Below are 12,477 nucleotides of genomic sequence, written 5' to 3'. Positions count from 1 at the left end.
TCTCTCTCTCTCTCTCTCTCTCTCTCTCTCTCACACACACACACACACACACACACACACACACACACGCACACACACACAGAGTCAGGGGATGAGAGGAAGAGAGAGGATTGTAAGAGGTAAATAGCAGAATTGCATATGCCACTTCTGGGTCCCTTCCTCAGCTTTGGACTTACAGGCTCTCTCAGCTTCCATCTTAGGGTTCTCTCTTCCAGCAGAACTTTCCCAAGGCTATTTTTCCACATCGGGTATTTTGCCTCCTCGGCCTAGAGCACACTGATGTGAAGACCCTGGGCGCCCTCTGCTGGCTGAGGCCATGCAGGTCTGTAGCCATTGCCCAGAGAGCCAGGAATGGATTTATTGCCAGAAGAGTGGCTGTCCTATTATTCTTCACTTCATCCTTATGTGTGTGCCCCCACTCTTAGCTTTCTATGCTACCTGAATCCTTCTTCTCCTTCCTTATGAACTTCATCATGTTTCTTTCTGGACCTCAGAGGGAAATATTTATGGAAGAAGAGGCACCTTAAGCCATGTTTCCTGCCACTTGGCTTTGCCCACGTCCATCTTTCTGATGTCCATTGATGTCAGATATCAGCAGACTGACTTGGAACACAGGGGTTGGAGGAGGGAATTAGGGGTACCAATCGGTATGTATTCCCTCTTCTGCTGTTTTAAAAACATGTACAGAATTTGATGGATATAGAGGTACCTCCCACCCTAAAGAAGTGAATATCCCTCCAAAGCCTAACTCCCAAGTGTGCTCAGACTCTAAATCACTGCAGGACACTTGGCACCTATTGCTTAAGTAGAAGAATAAGGTTGTTGTGCCCTCTCCGGGTAAGAACTGCTCAGCTCTCAATGAGAACAGAGCCTCTGTAAGTGCTCAGGTTGTAAGAAGCCACTGGTCCTTTTCTCAAGTCCTGCCTGGAGTCTGGGAATCTCAAACATTGACACTTTTATGACTCTGAGGACCTCAGTCTGTCCATCCCAGGGAAAGACTTTCAGCCCTTAACTTACTGAGATAAGAAGTATGGAATCTGTAACCTCATTACCTACGACCTCACACCTACAATGTTATGGCCTCGAGTTGTAACCGTTCTTTTAAATTAAAGTTTTCAGCTCTACCCTGGGGAGTTTAATAGCACCTACTTCATACAGTGGGGTAAAGTGCTTTCCAGGGTGCCTGACAGACAGTACGTGCTAAAGAAAGTCAGTTCTATTCTTCCTCTATAGCAAACTGGGAAACTTTTACAATCCTTGTATTACAGATGAGAAAACTGAAGTTTAGTAGCTTTGTCCCTGATTACTCTGGAAGGATATCATGTGGGGAGACCTGGAGCCCAGTGTTCAGAGCCATTAAAGTTAGTTTCTGCTACCTATAAATCAAGTACTTTTGGGTCACATGACGAAGGGTTTCTTACAACCCAACCAGAATGCCTTACAAGGAGCTCACTGGTTGTACTTTGTGGCCATTGTTTCTCTCTCTTATCAGGTTGGGAAGATCTGGGGACAAGGGACAAAGTTGGTCATTCGGTCTGTAGGACTCAACTCGGAGCTATGTGACCAGCCTAGGACCTGCTTCCATTTTACTGCACATTTGAGGAAAGATCTGTAGTCCCAGCAACCGCTTCACTGCTGTTACCTTGAGTGTAGTATTTCCAGTTCCTGGAAAGCTGATTTCTCCATACCCTGTGCTGTTTGTGGCTCCCAGATTAGCAGATCACGTGACTCTACAGATGGACATCAGATACACACAAAATACTCTTCTTTAGGTTCTATTCTTATCAACCTGGACTCTCATTGTTGTTTCTGGGATTTATACACAACACCAGCTCTAGTGCCATGGTAAAGATTAAATATCAAGATACGTGGAAAGTACTTTGCTAGTGCCCAGCAAACTAAGAATGCAAAGAATAAGACAGGTGCCAGTGAGAATGATGGAGAAGGTAATGGCGATGCTGGAGACGTTGAAGGTGTGAATAACATCACCTTCTCTGGACCCAGTCCTAGAGAACTTTTTCACTAAGTGAACGGATTGGTGACAGACTTCAAAAGTCTCTAGGGAATGGTATGAGCATATGCAGTAAAGACAAGAAGGTGACCCAGTAGGCAGTTTCTCAGCTGCTTCTGAGCTGCCTGGAGTCCAGGCTTTAAATGGCTTAGTTTAACATCAGGTATTTTTGTATTTGTCTCTGATTTTCACTTCAAGGGTGCCTGTGCCAGGTGGCAAGAGGAAGGTATAAACAGCCTCCTCCTTTTGTCATTTCCCTCCCTCTCCTCCTCCCTCTGCAGATTATAATTAGTGCTTCTAACTTTGAGGGTCTCTGAACACGAAGTGATCTCACAAGTCAGGTTAAATAGGGAAATGCCCTTGATATGCTGCTTGCCAGCTGGCTGTCACATTTCCTGCTTACGTTCTCCTAGTGTCAGCAAGCTACCCATCTCCCGTGGCCGGCTGCTCCATTTTTAGGTCAGCCTATTGTCTAGAATAATGAGACAGTTGCCATCACTGTCCTCTTAAACCACATCTATCCAGGATTCACCATTCCTGTGTCACCTAAGGGTTTGTCTTGTGGATCACTTGGAGGCAAGCCCATATGAAGTTAGGGTAAGGCAAAGAACACTAACTCTAGTCTGGGAGCCAAGTTATTGGACACAAGGTTTGTGTCCAATCTACTGGTTGTTGTTAAGCAAGATATTCCATTTCCTAAGACCTCAGGCTTCCAGAATGGTCTGAGCCAAAGTATCTCCAGAAATCCTTCTGTCTTAACACACATGCATTTTTCTGAGCTTTCTTTTGTTCAACTTAGCTTTGTTTCTCCTGCTTCAAACACTGTTTGATGCTCAGTTCCCTCACATCCAGGTTTACCCCCTGTCATTGCTTATGCAAAGGGATGCTTAACAGCCAAATATATAGTTTATAGAGCCTCAGAGGATGTCTTAAACAATTGGCAGCTTGATCCCATTAAGCGTTTACAGCAGCCCTGAGATCTAAGCCTCATTTAAAGGAGAGGGAAACTCTGGTTGCAAGAGAAACAATAAGTAGCTAGTCAGTGGGTGCTCCAGGCTTTGACGCCCAGCCTGCCTGCTTTCTGTATCCTAGGGTCAGCACTATGCTCTCGGAGCTATGATTCAGAAAGCTAGCATTACATGGAGGCCACCCAGCCTGTTCTGACAAAGTTCCTGCCTTCCTGCCCCACCATTGCCATGTTCCCTTTCTCTGCTCTGCAATCTCTTTCTTTGCTCTGCCCTACAGGGAGAACAACTTCATCAAGGACTTTCCGCAGCTGGCAGATGGGCTGTTGGTGATCCCGCTGCCAGTGGAAGAGCAATGCCGGGGGGTTCTGTCTGAGCCCCTCCCAGACCTTCAGCTTCTCACAGGTAAGATGCACCTTTCAGACCTCTGCAGACTCACTAAGAGCCACTCTTCTGAGGTGCCAGAATTTTCTGTCTCCACCCAGGGTGTGCTGTTTATCTTCTTCTTTATTGTCTTCCAGTTATTCTCCTACCTCTTTCTTGGGGGTGGGGGTGGGAGTGAGTTGATTCTCTAAAATACAAGGACCTGAACTCTACTTTGGTGATATAATTGTTGTGTGGTATACATTAACCAGGATGACCACCATTGAGGATGATTGAATCCTGACAATTAGAGGATTGTCCCACAGGAATTATCCTGCAATGTGACAGATACCACCATCATTCAAAAGCTCTGAGTGACAAAGAGCAAAGTATCTAACAACCACGGAGCCTTTTCTGTAAAACGGTTTTGACAGAGAAGACTGCTCATGGACGGAAGGTGTTCTTGGGAGGCAAGGTCTTTTCTGTTCTTCAGCCAACATGCTCTGCAACTGCTGCTAATCTGCTTTCAGATGGTTAAGGGGATCATATACTCTTCCATGGTTGCAGAGCTACAGCATAAATTATCATCAAGGATTAAGCCTAATTAGTCTGGACTCTAAAGTGGATGCTTTATCTATTATCTTATACCACCTCCCAGACTTGTCCCACTTCAAAGAAGATTCAGATCAAATGAACCCACAGATGAGAAACCTTCTGTAAATTGTGTTAAAGACTTCTCTGCTTTTCTTAATTTTCCCCTTCCTATGATCATAGAAATTCTAAGTGACATGGAATACTCTAGTTGAATTTTCTCCACTGATTGGGCATTAGGTCTAGTCTGTCATATCCTTCTTGAGATACATGTCTCTTTGGAAAGCTCCCTTAAGGGAGGCTCACCATTTGTAAGAACTGCCATTTCTTCACATGGTCCATAGGAAAGTTCTATAAAGACCCTCACCCATCATTGATCGTTGTATATGCTTGGGCAGTGTCCATCTTTGCAATGGGAATATAACTTTTGTTTTTTCAAAAATAGGGAAGGAATAGAGGTCATGTATATAAGATGTTTGGTTTGCCATGGTTCTCTCATAATTATACAGATTATTATAACTCCATGTATTGGCTCAGGGACATTTGAAAGTTTCCTAATATAGGAATTGCTCTATTTGCTATAATTCAAGGGATTTTTTTTTAATTACCAAAGGCAGCAGTAATGCCTCAGTGGTTAAAAGCACTGGCTACACTTGCAGATGACCTGGCTCTGTTTTCTAGCACCCACATGATGGTTCACAACCATCTCTAACTCCAGTTTCAGGGCATCCAATATCCTCTCCCAGCATCTATAGGCACTGCACACATTGATCACAGACAAATTACCATACAAAATACCCACACACATAAAATAAAAATAAATCTTTAAAAAATATAATTACCAAGGCAAAGTCATCTTTTCTCCCAGAGCTTCATCTCATCTCCTTTCCTCAAGTGGCATACGGCACACAGAGTATGAGGGTGGGTAGAGAGAGAGAACCAGGGGTGGTTTCCTGATCAAGAATACAAAGAAAGGATTCCAGCCAGGAAACTATAAAACTCCAACTGAATGCTGACATCCATTCTGGACTCTGTAGGAGAACTTCAAACAATAGAGCCCCTGGCCTTGATGTCAAGAACCCAACCTTCTATTAGACAAGTTTATATTCCAGATGTGAAACGAGGGATGGAGTAATTGGCTACTTATGAGAGAGGCCCAGGATATAATGAGAAACAGTAAAGATAGCTTTTTAAATTGTTTGATAAACATAAGGTAACTCCACGCTTTTGAGCACCACATCACACAAGAAAAGGGTTCTTTTAACAGCCCACATCAGAATGTTCAGCTTTCTTGTGTCAGAGGGGAGGCCCCGTTGTTGATTACAGGCCACGCTGCACACTATGGCTGTGAACATGGCCAGGCAGCAGCAGATGGGACAGAGAAAAGAAGCTGCCTGGAGCCGGGTCTCAGGGACTCCTTGAATAGACTAATTTCTCTGCCCTGGGTAGGAGCACCGTCTTCTCTTTCCTCCTTCCATCCAATCTCTCTTTCCCCCTAGCACCACATAAGGGGCATAGGCAAGGCAGAGCAGATAATCAGGACATAGTTATAACTAAACATTCGCACTTCAATGGGCATATCTTTGGGGATCATGAATATTTTACTTGAAAATGAAAGCATCTAAAATTATATTATTCCTGAAAAGGCTAAAGATGGAAAGAAAAAGAAAAAAAACAGTTGACAATAATGGACAACTTTAATACTACAGAAATGACCAGGAAGAAATCATTTGTTCCAATGAGATTCTCATTTTAATCTCCGTATCAAATATCTCTTTAAGTGCCTCCTCACCAGGGGACAAGAGAAAGGGATATGGAATGTGCCTTCTATTTGTAGAGGCACAGGAGAGCACAAATACATAACGACACTAATAACTGATGACAGGACTAGCATTTCCCCTTTAATGCGTTTTTTTTTTTTTTTTCATGATTATGACAAAAGAGAATTCAGAGCTTTCGGTGGGAATTTTTAAAAACGGAGATAGATACAAATCAGAAAGCAGTACTTTTTTTGTGTGTCCTGGATCTGTTACCCAGTGTTAACTGCTCATCAGCATGTTTGTTGTATTTCTTCTTTATTTACATTGCATCACTACAATACCTGTGATTTCTGTAATGTGTTTTATGGAACATGCATTCTCAGTGATCCCTCTGTATAAAGAAGCCTCCATGAATAGCAACAGCTTCACAGAGCCTTATGCTGCATTTTATTATAATACAGTGAAGATTGAAAAGTTTAGTTTGTTTAGCCATTTCTCATTTATTTGAATTGGGAAAATGTATGTAGATATACAAGTTTGCCACATAGTGCTTACAAATGATAACCAATGGTCTACAGCAAGGGCAGCAAGCACTAAAGGGTGGGTATATGGTGGGTATCTAGGGATTTTTCAAGAGGTTTCTGTTGTAACTGTTCAGCTCTGCTCTTCAATGTAAAAATCAGCTGCAGTACAGTAAAACAAATGGCCTGAAAAAAAGAGAAAATATGTCCCTGTCCCCAACAGGTCTACAGGCCTACAGGCACAGAATTTCTCTTTTTTAAAAGAGCTTTCAATTCTGTTATCATATTCAAGTCTCACATTATGCCCCTTGAGATACGACAGCAATGGATAGCTGCAATGTCAAATGGGAAATCTGAGACAATGAGATGTCTAATATCCACAATAAGTTGCAAATGGCCTTGGGTAGGTGGGATACAAATTTGACCATTTGCATGTAAGGTAGAGGGGCATTAGAAGCCCAAGAGAAGCACAGAGATATATGGCTAAAAATCATGGTGGTACAGAGCTGGTAAAGTGGTCAGTTCTAACAGAAGCGACAGTCGGGACCAACTAAGCTTCTTCTCAGTTTGTAGAGGTAGCCACTAAAGCAGAGCCCGACACTGCAGAGTGTTCATTGTTCTAAGTATTCTTCGTTCTTATCTCACGTGGCCATCTTATTTCTCCCTCTAGGAGACATCAGGTACGACGAGGCCATGGGTTATCCCATGGTGCAACAGTGGCGTGTCCGGAGCAACCTCTATCGTGTGAAGCTGAGTACTATCACCCTCTCAGCAGGTGAGGACTACTGCCTAGTTGGCAACCAAAGGACTTACCATCACACAGTACATGGTCTCAAGGGATAAGTATGCCCTAAACTGTGGCTGGCACTAAATCATCAAAGAGCCTCTAGGTAGGACAACATAGCACGCAGTGATGTTAGCACACTGCAGTGGGGACAATAAAGCAATGGAACAGTATGACACAGAAAGAGCTCCCTAGAAGAGATGTCTGAGCATGATGAAGAAGTATGGCCGCAGGAAGGATAGAAACAGTAACCTAAGCAATATTTGTGTTCCAGAAGTGTGTCTGTCTTGTGACTGTACCTTCTTCTCTCTTCAGTTCTCTCTTTGTTTCTTTCCTTGGCCGTCATGGCAATGACATGTAGCTACACTCTTTACCACCATATGCACCTGCATCCATCATTCTTTATCCATATGAGCCCTGAGCTTTAGCAGGGAGTGTAATTTGTAGTTCTTGAGATGGGACTCCTTTGTTCATGGTTTTACACTTGCCATACCTTCTGCCTCGTTCTCCCTGCCTGGGGTGTACACACTAAACTCTTTGGTGCCTCCTCCACTCTCCATTCTAAAAATAAATAAATAAATAAAAATAAATAAATTAAAATGGACAAAAATTCCAGGTATCGGGATACCTCCAGGGAAGTACTACCAAAGTATCTGCTTTGTGTCTGAATCATGTCTGTCTGCAGGAGAACTGGAGCCAGGCCATGGGATCTGTTTATCCTGATGTCTCCAGAAACTAACAGAGTATCATTGTTGCTGTCTGTGATTGATCAAAGAATAGGATAAATGAGAACTGGAGAATATGCTATTAAATAATGGTGCTTGGGAAGAGGCCACCTAGCTGGGGGTTTTCTACTCTGGTTCTGACAGCACTGTCACTGGCTTATTGTCAGTGTGTCCCCTAACTGTTTCTTGAGTTTTTCTCTCTTTTATTACTCCCCCCCCAGGTACTACTTTAGTCATCAGCAAAATGGGGCTCTTTCATCCTGGAGTTGGGAGGACTTTACCCTCTGGGAAGTACAAACCCTGCTTGTTGCTGACATCTGTCAAACCTGCTATCATGTTTCATGGCTTGTGGCTTGTAGCAGTTCCACAAGGAAAGTAATGATCTAACCTATCTGTCATCAGCTAAAGAAACTGGAGGTCAAAAGAGGTTAAGCAACCAGCCCCAGGTCACACAGCCAGTCAGTGCCAGAAGAGAAAACAGAGCAGGCATTTTGATTGTATTTTTGCCTGTCTAGCTAAAGAGCCATAGGGCATCTCCAAGGCATTGTCATTTATTGCTTAACAGAAACCATCTCATTATTAATCCCACTGTATTAATTACCCAGTTGCATGAGTTAACAGGTTGATGGAGAGAGGTTGTTCTAATCAAGCACCCTTTCTTTGAATCCTATTTCTGTTTCCCTTCCACCCCCTCACCCTGCACTTGTGAATATAACTGTGATGTTCCTGTTAGAACTACAAAGGTGTACCTGCTTTAATTAATCAGTAATGATGTTCCTGGAAGCTCCTTGTAAATCAAATGTTGGCAAATTGGAGCTCATTTTCAATGTTGGAGAGGTGCTTGCACTTTGATGTGGCATTGGGTATTTTTTATAATAATGATGGCTGGTATATGTTGGGCTCCAGGAGCTGCTGGTGGGCCTGCCTGGGGTGGGCACAGGAAAAATGCATTTGTGAATTTAGAGACAGATAAGGAGGCCTTCTGTCTGTAAAACTAGTAATCCTTCAGAGTGTGGGGTTGGGGGAGAGAAAGAGGAGGTGGGTGTTCCACACAGGAATAGGCTTCTAAGAAAGGGGTAACTTCATAGTATCTTTAAGCATGGGTGTGTCTTGGGAAGGGATAAATTCACGTTCGGGGACAGTGTAGTCTTGAGGTACAGCCAGTATGTAAAAGAAGAAACAGTGATAGAAATCCCTGGCTTCACTGATTACAAATTAGGAAATAGGAGATGGCCCAGGCATTCCTGTAGGCCTAGATATAGTCATGGGATGTTATCTAGTGACAGGGAGGAGGACAAGACGTTTAAGGATGTGAGGCATAGGCTGTTTTAGACAAAGAGGAAATAATGCCAATGAGAGTGAATGGTGACAACAGTCAGGGACAGCATTTGTCTGGGCTTCACTTGTAGTGTCAACTCAAATCTGACTACAGGGTGCTGCAGCCTCCTCCAGTGTATGGAATATCTGGAGAGAGAATTCCTAACAGCTTCATGGATTCTAGACGATGTAGCCTTCAGTGTAGATGGGGACCTGATCTCCAGGGAGCCCTGTTCTCTAAATGCTCCGAGTTTGAAACTCAAGGTAGTGTGTTCTGGGCTGTCATTACCCCTTCAGAAGCTTTCCAAGGTGCTTCCCATACCAAAGCTGTGCTGGTTGCTGTGGAGAGAATTGGGTCGTAGCTGGATGGTGAGGGAACCAGTCTCCCATGCTGGAAGGCCCTGGAAAAAAAACAAGAAGAGTGAATGAAGAACAGCGGCTCCTGGGTTACACCTTGGCCAGTCCTGTCCTAGGTCCAGCAGACTGAGCAGTGCACTGTGGTAGTACAACAAGTAGCCAGAAAACTCCATGGCAACTCAATAGAGAAAAATGCCCACTGTCTCTGGGGAACAAGGGCAAAGGTGCAAAGGAAGATGAGGTAGCAAGAAGCTAGAGCAGGTAAGGGATCCACTGAGCTGGGACAAGTGCAGGAAAGTGACTCCAGGCAACCTACTTGGAGTAAGAAGAGTGTTTGGATCCTTTTGATTCAGTCGTTAAAAGCTTGAATCAGATTGGTGTAAGCTCTGTTAGCTGGAGAGCCAAAGTCTGTCTGTTACTTACAGTCTTTAAGCTTTGGCTTCTCATTAGGTTAATTGTGGGGTGTGGTGGGCAGCATTGCAGTGTTTGGTCTGAGAGAATAAAAGCATTTAATGGTCTCCCTTATCTGGCATACATTAGCTGTTCAATCATAAGCCTCATCTCAACTTTCTGGCTGTGTCCTTAAGTGACCATCATATAGGTTGGCAAGTCGTTGTCTTCTGAAGGGTTCCACTATGTCACCTTATCTGGCAGCGAAAGTCAGCCTTTGCCACAAGCAGGTAAGCCTAGAGATGGCAGCCTGCTGCCCCTGTGATTAGAGTGAAGGCCACAGAACCTAGCTGGGAAGAGCCCTTACTGGCACACAAATTTTTGGCCACCAACTTCTGATGTCTAAGCACTTACGGATTCTCCTCTCCCTCCAGGCTTCACCAATGTCCTAAAGATCCTGAGCAAAGAGAGCAGTCGGGATGAGCTGCTGTCCTTCATCCAGCACTATGGCTCCCACTACATTGCCGAGGCCTTATATGGTTCTGAGCTCACCTGCATCATCCATTTCCCCAGCAAGAAGGTCCAGCAGCAGCTATGGCTCCAGTATCAGAAAGGTAAGCCTCAGGGGCAGGGCTTGTTGGGGGTGATGGCCAGATGTGGGGCCGAGGAGCGCCAACTATTGAAACACCAGAGCTCATTTCTCCTATCTGTGAGCTGGGTAGGCTTTGGCAATTTCCTGGCTTTCTCTGAGCTTCGCTTCATGAGGGTCAAGGTGAGGGAACGTGCTGCCCCATGGTTCTTTCATTCAAGTGTTAGAACTCTTTTCTAAAACTATAGGCTCGTTTTGTTTTATGTTGGTTTTAAACATGATTTCCCCTTGAAAGAGTTGCCAGAGATGAAGGCAGAGGATATGGAGTGGTATCATGATGCTCTCTCTTTGGACTTCTTGGGAGAAGCCAGGAAGAACTGTCCTGCTTCTCAAGTCCCAGGAAACAGTATCAAGTGTCCCCCACAGAGGGGCTGTTAGTCTCATGGAGAGTCACCACATCTTCAATTTCCCTGCTTCTCAGCTCTCAAGAGATTTTTATTTCCTTCAGCCTAAGGTGGTCTAGTGCAGAAGACTAGTCTCTGACACTGACATTGAGAAAGTCATTCCCTTGTGTCCTCAATGTTCCCTTCCTATGAAATGTGTACTTCAATAACTATTCCTATATACCCAGCACATGTAAACGGGGAGGTGATATACAGACTAGCATTTTACAAATTCAGAAATATCATACATACGTGTGTGTGTGTGTGTGTGTGTGTGTGTGTGTGTGTGTGTGTGTGTGTGTGGAGGGTGTATGCTTCTTCACATGAGTATAAATGTATGCCACCTGTGTATGTGTATAGGTGTAGAGGCCCAAGGCTGACATGAGGAGTTCTCCTTGACTGCTTCCACCATCAAGGCAGCATCTCTCATTTGAACCCAACTTCACGTAGCCAACTAATCTAATTAACCAACATACTAGGGCAACTCCTGTTTTCCACCTTCCGAGTGCTGGATTATGAGCAGTCTGTTCTGTCTGTCTAACATTTATATGAGCAGTAGGGATCCAGACCCTGGTCCTCATGCTTGTTAACTGTACAGCAAGCACTTTAACCACTGAGATATCTCTTAGCAGCACACACTGATAGGTCAGTCTACTTGAGAAATGGAGTCAAGTGCCCATAGCCATAGCGACACAGCTGATGAGTAGCTGAATAGCGGAGCCAATGTTGGAACTCATAGTTGGAACTGTCTACCTACAAAAGCCATTTCCTTTCCTTTCCTTTCCTTTCTTTTCCTTTTTCCAGTTATGTTACACTGCTTTCTGTTATACTTAATATTATTGGTATCAATTGTGAAATAAAAGGCTCTTGATTACAAAGGGTGAGAGTTGATGATACGAACCTGCTTGCACCTTCTCCACAGGACTTAACACCCCAGCCCCCCCCCCCCCCCCCCAGCTCCAGGAAAGCCATAAGTCATAAACACAAACCACAGAACATTGTGGCCCTCTGAGTCCTCATTGAGCTTAGCCCTGTGGAAGCTAGAGTTCAGTGGGAGGAAGAAGACTGTGCTAAGTCACATAGCTCCACACATCAAGGCAAAGTGAAGTTGCTTCCAGCGTCTTCCAGTACTTGTCAGCTGCTGAGGAGATCTGTGAGATAGAACACCTGAACCTACCTTGTCCATTTCTATAGCCTTTCTTTCTGCCTTTGGAGGTTCTGCATCCCTAGCTGTGATTGCATCCCTGCTTGCTTCCTGCATGCAACTGTGTGGGGCATGGTTAGTTTATAGGCTCAGAGGACATAATTGAGTTGTCAGGGAATAGCTCGGTTTTATGGCTACGACAATGACAGTCTTTAAGGAAGTGCATTAAATCAATAGAAGTCTCATTGTACCACCCTATAAATAACGTGACGCATCATTAAGCAGGGCAATAAGCTTCAGGACTTTGAAGTAACACAATTAGGTTATGTTTATAAAAAAAAAAAAAAAAAAAAAAAAAAAAAAACATCTCTTGCTGTGGACATAGAACTAAATTTCTAGAGGCCCTAATCTATTCATGGCAAACTACTGTGATGCTAAATGTCATCCCATCTCCATCCTTGGTTGCTTTCAGGGTCTAGGCTTCCTTGTTGAAAAAAACATCCCATTCGTTGTAATA

General features: G+C 44.0%; 1 protein-coding gene across 3 annotated transcripts in view; it reads left to right on the top strand.

Annotated features, from left to right (window-relative positions):
- The window catches only part of Astn2 (astrotactin 2), a 958,131-nt gene that overhangs the window by 682,408 nt on the left and 263,246 nt on the right, over positions 1-12,477 (top strand). For all 3 annotated transcript variants that reach the window (XM_021201332.2, XM_029539608.1, XM_021201333.2), the window contains 3 exons: positions 3,257-3,381; positions 6,882-6,986; positions 10,219-10,398. In XM_021201332.2, the coding sequence (XP_021056991.1) occupies positions 3,257-3,381; positions 6,882-6,986; positions 10,219-10,398 (410 nt within the window). The remainder of the gene's footprint in view (positions 1-3,256; positions 3,382-6,881; positions 6,987-10,218; positions 10,399-12,477) is intronic.

The sequence above is a fragment of the Mus pahari genome, chromosome 6 (assembly GCF_900095145.1).
Source record: "Mus pahari chromosome 6, PAHARI_EIJ_v1.1, whole genome shotgun sequence".
Classification (NCBI taxonomy): Eukaryota; Metazoa; Chordata; class Mammalia; order Rodentia; family Muridae; genus Mus; species Mus pahari.
This window is presented reverse-complemented; position numbering and strand designations above follow the sequence as displayed.